Here is a 12005-nt window from a genome sequence, read left to right on the forward strand (position 1 = left end):
AGAAATGACAAAATTAAATGTGATCACCAATTCATATTTGCTCTTGATTAGTTGAACCACATGAATAATAAATGAGCCTATATTGTAAGATCCTATTTCATTCATTGGTGCATCTCAGCTCGAGCACATGATGAAAAACAGGTTGTAAAGTTTGATCTTAACTGACATTGCAGCAAAGATTTCTGCAATATTTTGCCAGTTTGGTCTTCTTATTTACACACTGTTATAATATGGTTTCATGTAACTGTTATCCAAGCTAGATTGGGTATCTAAGGTTGAATATGACAAACAAGAAGTAAAAACAAAACAGAACACTTAAGATTTTTCAACATTTATTGAAGATTTACAGACGACAATTTTCAAGCGGTTCATATTGTATGAACTCTGTTGAAATGATTCAGCTGGATGTTGTATCTTATTCAGCAGAGTCACTTCCCTGAAAGTAAAAGAGATAATTAGTACTTGTTTCCAGTGTTTGAAATGTAGTATAGTATGAATATAACACATTCAGTGTATACTGATGGAAAAAGCAATGAAACATTTTATGGGATGATGTAACTAGAGTTAACGCGTGTATTCTTACAGAAAGATGTTGATTTGTTAAGGGCCTGTTATCAGCAAAGGTGCATGTAGATGCTTGCAGATGATGTATATGCATATGTTTTATACATGACACACTTAAATAGAATGATACAGTTACCTTTCCAGCATCGCGGCTCTTGGCTCTCAGCTTGTTGACCTGGGACTCAGCAATGTCAGCGCGCTCCTGAGCTTCCTCCAGCTCATGCTGGACCTTCCTGAACCTGGACATGTGAGTGTTGGCCTGCTCCTCCTGTTAAGTATTTGGAGTTGTATTAATTTAGTTAGAAGACATTTAATGGTGATATTATTAAAACAACTGTAGATGATTGGTTACATCAATGTATTTGACTTACAGCCTCCTCAGCCTGTCTCTTGTAAGCCTTCACTTTGAGCTGCAGCTTATCCACCAGATCCTGAAGTCTGGCCACATTCTTCTTGTCCTCCTCAGTCTATACAAAGAAAGGATTGTTACCAATGGAGTATAGAAAAAAATTAAGTATTCAGGATAGTTTTTAGTTACATCAGAAATTACCTGGTAAGTCAGCTCCTTCACTCTCCTCTCATATTTGCGGACTCCCTTAATAGCATCAGCTCCACGTCTTTGCTCAGCCTCAGCTTCAGCTTCCAGCTCACGCACCTGCAATGTGATGATAAATAGTCAAAGTTTTGTACAAGGATTTCAGTGCAGAGAAAGAATGGCAGAATTTGTGTGATGAATTGAAAGTATGATTTTTTTATCCTTAAACTAGTCTGTGAGCATTTACTGAAAGTGTGATGCACCTCCAGAAAATCTGTTGTGAGCATTTATATATAGTGCATACCCTTGACTCCAGTTTCTGGAGCTGCTTCTTGCCACCCTTCATGGCGAGGTTCTCAGCCTCATCCAGACGGTGCTGCAGGTCCTTGACTGTGACCTCCAGGTTCTTCTTCATCCTCTCCAGGTGAGCACTGGTGTCCTGCTCCTTCTTCAGCTCCTCAGCCATCATGGCAGCCTGAAATGATGAGAAGTTTTCTAATTCAAATTTAAGTAATAATGAGCTTATTATCAGTGTATGGCAGTATATGAAAATGTTAAATTATTCATAAAATTGAAGATTTAGAGTTGTAAACTCACATCAGTGATGGCCTTTTTGGCTTTCTCCTCAGCATTTCTTGCTTCCTGAACAGCATCATCCACTTCACCCTGAACCTGCACAAAGTCAGACTCCAGCTTCTTCTTGGTGTTCAGAAGACTGGTGTTCTGAATATTTAAGAAAAGTTATATTTAATATGATATTTATAATGCATTTTTAAAACATTAGGGTCTTATGTATTAATGAAAACAAACCTGAGAGTGAAGCAGTCCGACACGCTCACTAGCATCAACCAACTCCTGCTCAGCCACTTTGCGTCCTCTCTCTGTCTGCTCCAGAGCACCTCTCAACTCCTCAATCTCAGCCACCATCAGGCCATTTCTGCGCTCCACCATGGCAACCTGCTCCTTCATGTCTTCCTGTCCTCTGACAGCATCATCAAGGTGCAGTTGGGCATCCTGACAACAAATAAAATAAAAAGATGATATGTTAACTTTCATTACTCTTAAACCATTTCTTTATTCAGTGATCATACTGTATGAAGCTCACCTTGAGCTGTCCCTGGACATTCCTCAGTTGTTTCTGGGCCTCAGCAGCCTGCCTGTTGGCATGGCTCAGCTGAATCTCCATCTCATTCAGGTCTCCTTCCATCTTCTTCTTGATTCTTAGGGCATCATTCCTGCTCCTGACCTCAGAATCGAGAGTGCTCTGCATGGAGTCAATCACCCTCTGGCTGTTCCTCTTGATCTGCTCCATCTCTTCGTCCTTTTCTGCAAGCTTCCTGTCAACCTCACCTTTGACCTGGTTGAGCTCAAGCTGAATACGGAGAATTTTGGATTCCTCGTGCTCCAGTGTGCCCTGCAAGAAAAGTCATCTTAGTATAGCTAAGTACAAAAATGGCTGTTCTGTCACAGCAACAAAACTCATTTAAAATTAGTTTAAAAACTAATGGCACCATTATGAGAGTTTTTATTAAATTACAAAGTTGGCTGAATTATTTCAATAACAAACAAACTAAATAAAAAAAAAAAAAAATACCTCTGCCTCCTCAAGGGCAGTCTGAATTTCAGCCTTTTCACTTTCTACAGCCTTCTTGGCTTTTTCAAGCTCATGGATGTTTTTTCCAGTCTCCCCAATCTGTTCAGTCAGATCTGAGATCTCCTCTTCAGGGTTAAAACAAAAAAGAGATACACATTGTTATACACTTCATAACTGGTAATAAATGATTATTTTCCTCAAATGTAGATTGTAATTGACTTACGCTGCAGGTTCTTGTTCTCCCTCTTCATGGTCTCCAGCTGATCCAGAGCCTCCTCGTAAGAGTTCTTCATCTTGAACAGTTCAGTGCTGAGAGAGCGAGCCTCCTTCTGGGCTCCTTCCAGCTCTGCCTGGCCCTCCTCATATTTCTGTTTCCATTCTGCAAGGACCTAGAATGATATAGATGAATAACAATGATTAATTACTACAATAGATTTGTGTTTCACTCAAATCAGTGTGGTTTTGATTTCCTCTTACCTTATCAAAGTTCCTCTGTTTCTTGTCAAGGTTGGCAGCCAGAGCATTAGCTCTCTCTACATCAATCATGAGGTCCTCTACCTCACCCTGTAGCCTCTGCTTGGTCTTCTCCAAAGAGGCACACTTTGAGTTCACAGCCTCAATGGACTCCTCAGCATCCTGCAGACGCTGGGCAAGCTTTTTCCTGCAGTAAGCAAGTATTTTCTTGTACTTAATTGCAAATATAGATCCCAAATTATATGAAAAGCAAAACATGTGATTAAAAAGTACTGTTTAGTTTATCTATGAAGAAGAGGTTTTATGTACTTGGCCTCCTCCAGCTCCTCAGTGCGCTGGATAGCATCAGTCTCATATTTGGTTCTCCACTGAGCAACTTCGCTGTTAGCCTTGGACATTCCACGCTGCAGCTCAGCTTTAGCCTCTTGCTCCTCCTCAAACTGCTCTCTGAGCAGATCACAGTCATGGCGGGCTGACTGAACAGCATGGGCCAGGGCATTCTTGGCCTATAAATTCATAATAAGAAGCATGAAAGTCTTAATTTACATAATGTAGCACATACACAAACACAGAATGTCTTTACATTAACAACCTACCCAATTTCCTCATGGGGATTATTAAAGAGTAACTTCATTTTGTCATCTTAACTAAGAAACAGACAGACAAATTAAATCTTTCATTAATTCAAGTTTTTTGAAAAAGACCAGTGCTTGTCTTGACATATCTACTTTTGTTTACAGCTTGACCTTTAAATAGAATGTCGTATTTGTCCAGTCTATCTGATATTTAGCACTGGTTCACAGGGTATAGATCCATTATTCATCCAGTGTTGTTAAAAAAGACCAGTGGTGTCGAAAACATTACCTGAGATATAAAATATCTGATGAATAGGACAGACAGCCCAGTTAGACTTCATTACATAGCAACAGACAATGCAAATATAAGATCTTCTACCTTCACTTCCTCCTCAATGTGTCTCTTAAGCTCCTCGATCTGCTGAGTGTACGCCTGTTTGCCCCTAGTGAGCTGGGAAATGAGAGCTTCCTTCTCCTCAAGCTGGCGAGCAAACTCACCTGCACAAATAAGAATAAGATTCGGATAACTTCTTCCGTACCTGAATATAGCTTAAAGTATTTTACTTTAAAAGAAAACAAACTATTTAAAAAGATTGCACAATGCACAAGTAGAAAAATCCTACACATGGAAATGGCAGTTTTTTTAAAAAAAAAAAATAGGGCTATAGTTAATACATGACAACAGGTAACAAAACCTACATCATTGTGGATTAAACTATATACATCTGTACAAACACTGATTTATATAGTATTATACACTTCACATCTTTGGGTACACACCATTCTCTGTTTGCAGTCTTGCCCTCTGTGCACTCAGGTCATTCAGCTGGCGAACATTCTCGTCATTTTTGGACTTAATTTCACTTAATTGGTCTTCAAGAGTTCTGCACATTTTCTCCAGATTGCTCTGTAATTGTACAAAAGTACATAATCTGTACATGACACAAATGAAGGGAACATGGAATTTACTGATGAGGTATTCTTTATTTATTCTACATTTTTTTCTATTTGGACATTTGCTGAAATCTCATGCAATTGTGTTTTCCTGAAAAACAGTGCATACCTTTGCTTTAGCAACAGCCTCCATGTTACTGGAGAGGTCATCAATCTCCATCTTGTACTCGCTCTTCTCCTTCTCCAGCTTCTGTTTGACACGCTGGAGGTTGTCGATCTGCTCTCCCAGCTCTGCAACACTGTCGGCTTGCTTCTTGCGGAGAGCTGCTGCGGTAGCTTCATGCTGCAGGGTTGACTCTTCAAGGTCACGGCGCAGCTTCTGGAACTCAGCCTCACGCTTCTTGTTCATCTCAATCTGAGCGGCTGTTGCTCCACCAGCTTCCTCAAGCCTCTCACTGATCTCCTCAAGTTCCCTGGAGAGGTCAGCCCTCTGCTTCTCCACCTTAGCCCGAGCAGCCCGCTCAGCCTCAATTTCTTCTTCCAGCTCCTCGATACGAGCCTAAGTTTGATGATAGTAATATCAAAAAGGTGTATTACTTGAAATATAATGTGTTGTACTTGCTTTGCTAAGACTAATATGTATGTGTAATATGTTACCTGGAGTTCCTTGATCTTCTTTTGAAGCTGAGCACCAAGAGACTGTTCATCCTCAATCTTGCTGAGGAGCTGGCTGGTCTCAAAGTCTTTCCTTAGTGTAGAAAGCAAAAAGAAATGCTGAATTTCTGACACTTTTTCTGCATTTCTGTATATAAAGGCAGGAAAAATGAGGGAGTGACTTATTTTTGCACTTACTTCTTGAGTTTCTCCTCAGATTGCTGCTTGTCATTCTCCAAATCCATTATGGATTCCTGGGCCAGTTTCAGATCTCCCTCAAGCTTCCTCTTGGCTCTCTCAAGGTCCATACGGAGCTTCTTCTCTTGCTCCAGTGATCCCTCAAGCTTTTGTGAAAATATTGTAATGTTGACATAAATAATGTTTTGTATTTTTTATCATGGAAGGTCAATTCTAACATACAAGCTAACAATACAAACATGTTATCAAAAGTAATGTTTTCTCACATCGTCCACTTGCTGTTCCAGCTTTGTCTTGGCCTTGGTCAGAGTGTTGACTTTGTCCTCCTCTGCCTGGAGATCGTCCAGTGTTTGCTGGTGAGCCTCTTGGAGGGCTTTCTTCTCCTTGGTTAACTTGGCAATAGACTCATCTTGAGATGCCATCTCCTCTGTCAGGTTTTTCACCTGAAAGTTTCAGGCAAGTTGCATTATTTCCATCACTTTACATATATGTTTGGAAGCTAACTTCATATACTTTCTCATTTTTTTACAAATGTAGGTTCAAAATTATCCCAACCTTGTTTTCAGTTGCATGTTTCTCCTTTTCCACTTTAGCCAAGGTGAGCTCCAAGTCATCAATATCTTTCTTCAGCTCAGAGCATTCATCCTCCAGCTTCCTCTTCTTGGCAGTCAGCTCAGCATTGATTTCCTCTTCATCTTCCAGTCTCTCAGTTGTCTCTTTGAGTTTGGCCTCGAGTTGGATCTTGCTCTTAATCAGACCTTCACATCTTTCCTCTGCATCTGAGAGATTCTCAGTTTCCTAAGTTTGGACATACATGTGGTATTAGTTTGAGTGATAAATATTTCAAAACTTATATTTAATAGATTGTTTTAGTGTAATTGCTACATCATTGAAAGTAATTGAGAAAAGACTTAGACTACTTTATCTCAGCAAAACATTTTGCATTTTACTCACGGCTGCTACTTGCAGTTGCAGGTCATTCTTTTCCTGCAGCAGGGAAACCATCTTCTCCTCCAGCTCCTTCTTCTTGGCCAGGGCAGTAGCCAGGTCTGTTGTCATCTTCTCATAGTTCTCCTTCATCTTCATCAGCTCCTTCTCAGTCTCAGCACTCTTCAGAAGAGGCTTGATCTTGAAGTACAGATGCATCCATGGCCAGTTTTTGACATTCATAAATGAGCGGATGTTGTACTGGACAGTGAAGATAGCATCTCTGAAAGAATAGCATAAATTGGTGTATTGATATTTTTGGTTTGACATCACACTGGAATTCAGTGTACTGTATGATAATCCTACCTCCTCTCCATCATCTTAACAAACTCTTTCCTCATGAGGAATCCTCTGCAGAGAGCCTGAGTCATGGTTACCAGTGCAGCCAATTTGTCATCTCTCATCTCCTCCAGTGTACCCAGCAGACCAGCTTTGAAGAACACCTATGATGTGAAGTGAAGGAAATCAGTAGCAGACATGGGCTACAATGGGACTTATGTACATGTTAAATTTATTGATATTGTCCATAGAAATGTACCTTTGTGTGTCCAAACTTGTACTGAGTGTGATCCACATCAATGGAGCCTAGCAGCTTTTCTGAAGCTTTCTTGTTGTCAATGAACTGTCCCTCAGGGATGACGCTGGCATTCAATACTTTGTATCTACAAGACAACATTATGTTGTTACTTGCAATAACCCCACATCTTGGCTGGCTGTTTTAACTCTGCTGAAATCAACTTGACTTGCTTATATTAAAAATTGCGTCACCTCTGCTTGAAGTCACCGTAGAGGATTCTGCTGGGGAAGCCCTTTCTGCAGATTCTGATGCCTTCCAGCACACCGTTACACCTCAGCTGATGGATGACCAAGAAGTTCTCCATAAGACCTGCACATGTACAAAACAATTCAGTTTAATAACAATTCAGGGACTCATTATCAGTGGTTACGTCTGAGGAGAAAAAGGCAAGCACAAAAACACCAAACCTGGAGTCTTTGTTTCATTGGGAATCAGGCAGCGCACAAAGTGAGGATGAGTGCTCCTTAAGTTGGTCATCAGCTTGCCCAAGTTTTCCTGGGTTATGAAATGTTGTCATTTCAGAATTGTCAGCTTCAAAACATTGACCAATCAGGTTAAATTTGATCTGTATTTTCGCAAATGTTAAACTTACCCTGAAAAGAGCAGACACAGTCTGGAAAGAACCACCCTTCTTCTTTCCACCACCCTTCTTGCCGCCGCCACCACCAGCCTCTGTTTTTTCAAAACAGAGTTCCACTAAATTATTAACTATTCATTTTTATGTTCAAGGAAACTAAATTTTAATAGAGCAGGTGCATCAGCACATTGCCATGCATTAGTTACAGTATTAGCATACCTTCAGCTGAAGCATGGGATGCATACAGGAAGGCCAGAAGTTTGTTTGAGGACTTCTGGTAGAGCTGGACAACTGAGTCATTCAGGGGGTCCTTGTTCTTGTCCAACCAGCCAGTGATATTGTAGTCCACTGTACCAGCGTAGTGAACCAGGGAGAAGTGAGCCTCAGCCTTGCCCTTTGCAGGTTTTGGCTTCTCAAAAGCCTTGGTCTTTCCAAGATGCTGATCATGCAGCTTGTTCTTGAAAGAAGTGTCTGTAGCCTTGGGGAACATGCACTCCTCTTCAAGGATGGAGAAGATGCCCATTGGCTGAGGGGAAATTATGTTATATTTAAAAGAATCAATTATTTAGTCTGTACTCAGAAAGCAGGAATTCAGTTCTACCTGGCATTGTCTTACCTTTTCGATAAGCTCAATGCAGGCAGCCAAGTCCATACCAAAGTCAATGAATTCCCATTGAATTCCCTCTTTCTTGTACTCCTCTTGCTCCAGGACAAACATGTGGTGGTTGAAGAACTGTTGCAGTTTCTCATTGGTGAAGTTGATGCAGAGTTGCTCCAAGCTGTTGAACTGTAATTATGGTAATATAATCAGTCATAGAAAAACATAGTTGAAGTGATACAACTCAAATGTTCTTCAAATCACTCACATCAAAGATCTCAAATCCAGCGATATCCAACACTCCAATGAAGAACTGTCTTGGCTGTTTTGTGTCCAGCATCTCATTGATACGGATGACCATCCACAAGAACATTTTCTCATAGACAGACTTGCACAGAGCCATGACAGAATTGTTGACCTAGAAGAAGAGGCAAAAGACTGTATATGGCCGTTTTTTTATGAACATTGCTTCTAGAACTTAAACAATTAATCAGTCAATCGACAGAACAGAAAATTAATCAGCAGCTATTTCGATCATTAGTGAATCATTTAACTCATTTTTTTTATAGTGAAAATGCCAAACATTTAATGGTTCCAGCTTCTCAGTTGTAAGTATTTTCTGCTTTTTTCTAGTATAGTTTTCAAGTATATTTGTGTTTTAGACTTTTTGGTTTATGAGCATTTCTCAGTATTTTCTGACATTTTATAGAGGAAACAATCAAGAAAGTAGTAGGCTAACAAATAGATAATGGAAAAATTGTTAACCAATTAATTGTCAAAGATTTAAGCTTTTGTAAGCTGTTTTACCTGTGGAACAGTCTGACCTTTGGTCACAAACTCATTTCCAACCTTGACTCTGGGGTAGCACAGAGCTTTCAGCATATCAGCTGAATTCAGGCCCATGAGGTAGGCGATTTTATCAGCCACTGATTGATAGACAAAGAGGTTTCCATTAATACAAAGAAATGCAAAGGATGAGACAGAGCAATTTAACATTTTATGAAGCAAGAAAAAGACTATTAACAATGTATATGATATTGTATGTAAAAATGCTGAAAGTTCTTTTCTTGCTCTGTGTGTTCTATTTACAATATCTTTTTTGATTAGTTAGAGCTTGTGACTGCTTTTTCTCTTAATTGTATCTCTTAATAGTATTTTATTTGTGTTTGGTATATCTTGTCATAATATTATCAGATTTTGAACAGTTTTGACACAGATGACTTGGACTGGGTGTTGATTGCCAGACCTCCTTTGTAGCTGAGAAATGCTGCTAATTGGCATTCAAGCAATATAACCCACTGTTATAGCACTGTGAAGCCAAGTTTATGCAAAAAAATCAATTTCAGTGGTGTGTTTGTAGTATTTTGTGTACCTGCTGTAATGTGCTGTGCTGTAAAATATCACAATATTATTACAATTACCCTCAGTGCCATCAGGTTCAGCCTGCTCCTCACGCTGCTTCTGCTTGAATTTCATGTTGCCATGATGCATCACAGCACCAGTCAGCTTGTAGATGCCCACCTTCTCCTCAGCACTGAAGCCCAAGATGTCAATGGCAGTCTGCAATTTATGTTAAGCAAATCCTTTTTTCAGTTATTCTGATAATAATTTACTATCATTCTACAAATTACAATGAACTTACATCTGTTGCAATGAACTCCTCCACATCATTGATGCTTTTGACCGTGATTTCACCCTGACTGATCATATGGTAGTCATAGGGGTTGGTGGTGATTAGAAGAGCCTCTGAAAGAAAGTAGAGAAAATGCATAAGTCTACACCTATTTCTATTTTTTTCTTATTATTTGATTATTTTGTTAAAACATACCCAGGAGCTCAGGCTTGTGGCCAGTCATCAGCTGATAGAAGATATGGTAGCTTCTCTCAGCAGACAGCTGGAAGGTTACACGGGACTTCTCCAGCAGATCTGTGAGCATTTGGTAGACAAGAATGAATGATAAATGAGCATCAAACAATAGTTAATGCAAGACAGTACATTTGTACACTACTCATGTTGCCAACTACAAAAGGAAACTTTTTACAGTAAGAAACTATAGCTCACATGTTTCAATATCAGCTGAGGCCAGCTTTCCAGTGGAGCCAAAGTGGATTCTGATGAATTTACCCTAAATATTCACCAGAAATATGTCAGTTTTACTCTAAGTAACAATAAGTATAGGAAAGTTATGTACAGCTCTATAATTGTAATACTTACAAAACGAGATGAGTTGTCGTTCCTCACGGTTTTGGCATTACCATAGGCCTCCAGCAGAGGGTTGGCTGCAATGATTTGATCTTCCAGGGAACCCTACATAGAATGGTTATTAGGCCATAAAAAAAAATCCAAGAACCATCAACTGTGGCTAAAGATTTTTAGCAGGCAACCATTTTTACCTGCATCTTGCTAGACTCTTTTTTAGATCCAGTCACTGCAATTGTTGCAAAGTATTGGATGACACGCTTGGTGTTGACAGTCTTTCCTGCACCAGATTCTCCACTGGGGAATTAAAGGACAATGTTATAATACTAGCTATAAGTCAAGAAGTTTGTAGAGAATTATCTCAAGAAGTTGTGTTACACTCACGTGATAAGGACAGACTGGTTTTCACGATCTGAAATGTATGCAATCAGAGTCAAGTTAAACCTATACTAGTTGCTGCAGTTAGATTCTTGTTTGTCTCAGTTTAATTATTCATTATTATTTTTATTATTCAGTGTAATACTAAGTTTGATATTACCAGTGAGCATGAACTGATAGGCATTATCAGAGATGGAGAAGATGTGGGGTGGTGCCTCTATCCTCTTCTTGCCTCTGTATGCTACCACAACCTGAGAATCGTACACTGGAAGCCACTTGTAGGGGTTCACGACGACGCAGAACAGGCCGGAGTAAGTCTGTAGTACCAATGAGAGAAACATTAGCCCATTTGATGCACAGGCTTTACAAATACAACCACACTGTTATAATATAGAAGCTTACGTAGATCATCCATGATGCAAAACGCTCTTTGAGGTTATACAGCACAGCAGGCTCATTGAGATGGGTCATCATAGCCATGTCCTCAATTTTATCGAACTTGGGAGGGTTCATTGGATGGATGTCATCCTCTTTTACAGTGAGAGTCTGAACAGTAAAGATAAAATTGAACATTTATTAAATATCAACAAGGTTTAATTAAATGAATCATTTTATTTTGCAGAGAGTCTATAAAATAAAATAGCAAATATCCATATGTTTTAGATACTGTGATTCTGTGAACTTTCTTTAGTTATTTGTAGAGGGTTTCATTTGAGGCATTAGTACACCTACCTTTCCTGTAATTGTTTCAACTGTGGCTTTGCCACCCTCCCTTTTGATGAGTTTACCCTTGAGATACATCTCTTCAGCCTCAGCCACAAAGTAGGCTGTTTTGGCATCAAATGGAGCAGTCTGAGCCTCAATCCTCTCCTTCTCAGGCTTCCGGAGGTAAATGGCCGCCGGGCCATAGGCCTCCATCTCTGCGTCTGTGCTCATGATGGCACCTCACAAGAGCCTGAAAATAAGGAGAGCTCATACATATTGTATTTTTCTTGTATTTCTTTTAAAAAATGTTAACTTGCTGTTGGTTGGCTCATCAGGTAAGGTGTGTTTTGAAAATGTGGATATCACCTGAAATAAACTATAATTTACCTCCTTTGGTCCAAACAGAAGATGGAATATAGTCAGGCCTGTTCTTGTGATCCTATTAATAGATGGTGAAGCATGAGTACATAAATCAATATATGCATATCATATTCA

General features: G+C 39.6%; 1 protein-coding gene across 1 annotated transcript; it reads right to left on the reverse strand.

The window, feature by feature from the left end:
* Window positions 1–400: 400 nt before the first annotated feature.
* LOC121883517 (myosin heavy chain, fast skeletal muscle-like) lies at window positions 401–11758 on the reverse strand. Its single transcript, XM_042391814.1, has 39 exons — window positions 11538–11758; window positions 11208–11351; window positions 10966–11122; window positions 10812–10839; window positions 10622–10724; window positions 10443–10535; window positions 10290–10353; window positions 10056–10154; window positions 9870–9973; window positions 9649–9787; window positions 9035–9153; window positions 8496–8645; window positions 8246–8416; window positions 7849–8155; window positions 7645–7724; window positions 7460–7547; window positions 7244–7361; window positions 7014–7137; window positions 6782–6918; window positions 6443–6698; window positions 6044–6286; window positions 5755–5931; window positions 5489–5634; window positions 5294–5384; window positions 4806–5195; window positions 4523–4649; window positions 4122–4240; window positions 3477–3673; window positions 3171–3354; window positions 2917–3082; window positions 2694–2818; window positions 2205–2513; window positions 1910–2113; window positions 1697–1822; window positions 1404–1574; window positions 1115–1219; window positions 936–1031; window positions 701–832; window positions 401–436 (listed from the first exon to the last, which is right to left on the reverse strand). Exons 1-39 carry the CDS (start codon window positions 11739–11741, stop codon window positions 416–418), a joined length of 5814 nt encoding a protein of 1937 aa, XP_042247748.1. The 5' UTR covers window positions 11742–11758; the 3' UTR covers window positions 401–415.
* Between the last annotated feature and the right edge of the window lie 247 nt (window positions 11759–12005).

The sequence above is a fragment of the Thunnus maccoyii genome, chromosome 18, assembly GCF_910596095.1.
Source record: "Thunnus maccoyii chromosome 18, fThuMac1.1, whole genome shotgun sequence".
NCBI lineage: Eukaryota > Metazoa > Chordata > Actinopteri > Scombriformes > Scombridae > Thunnus > Thunnus maccoyii.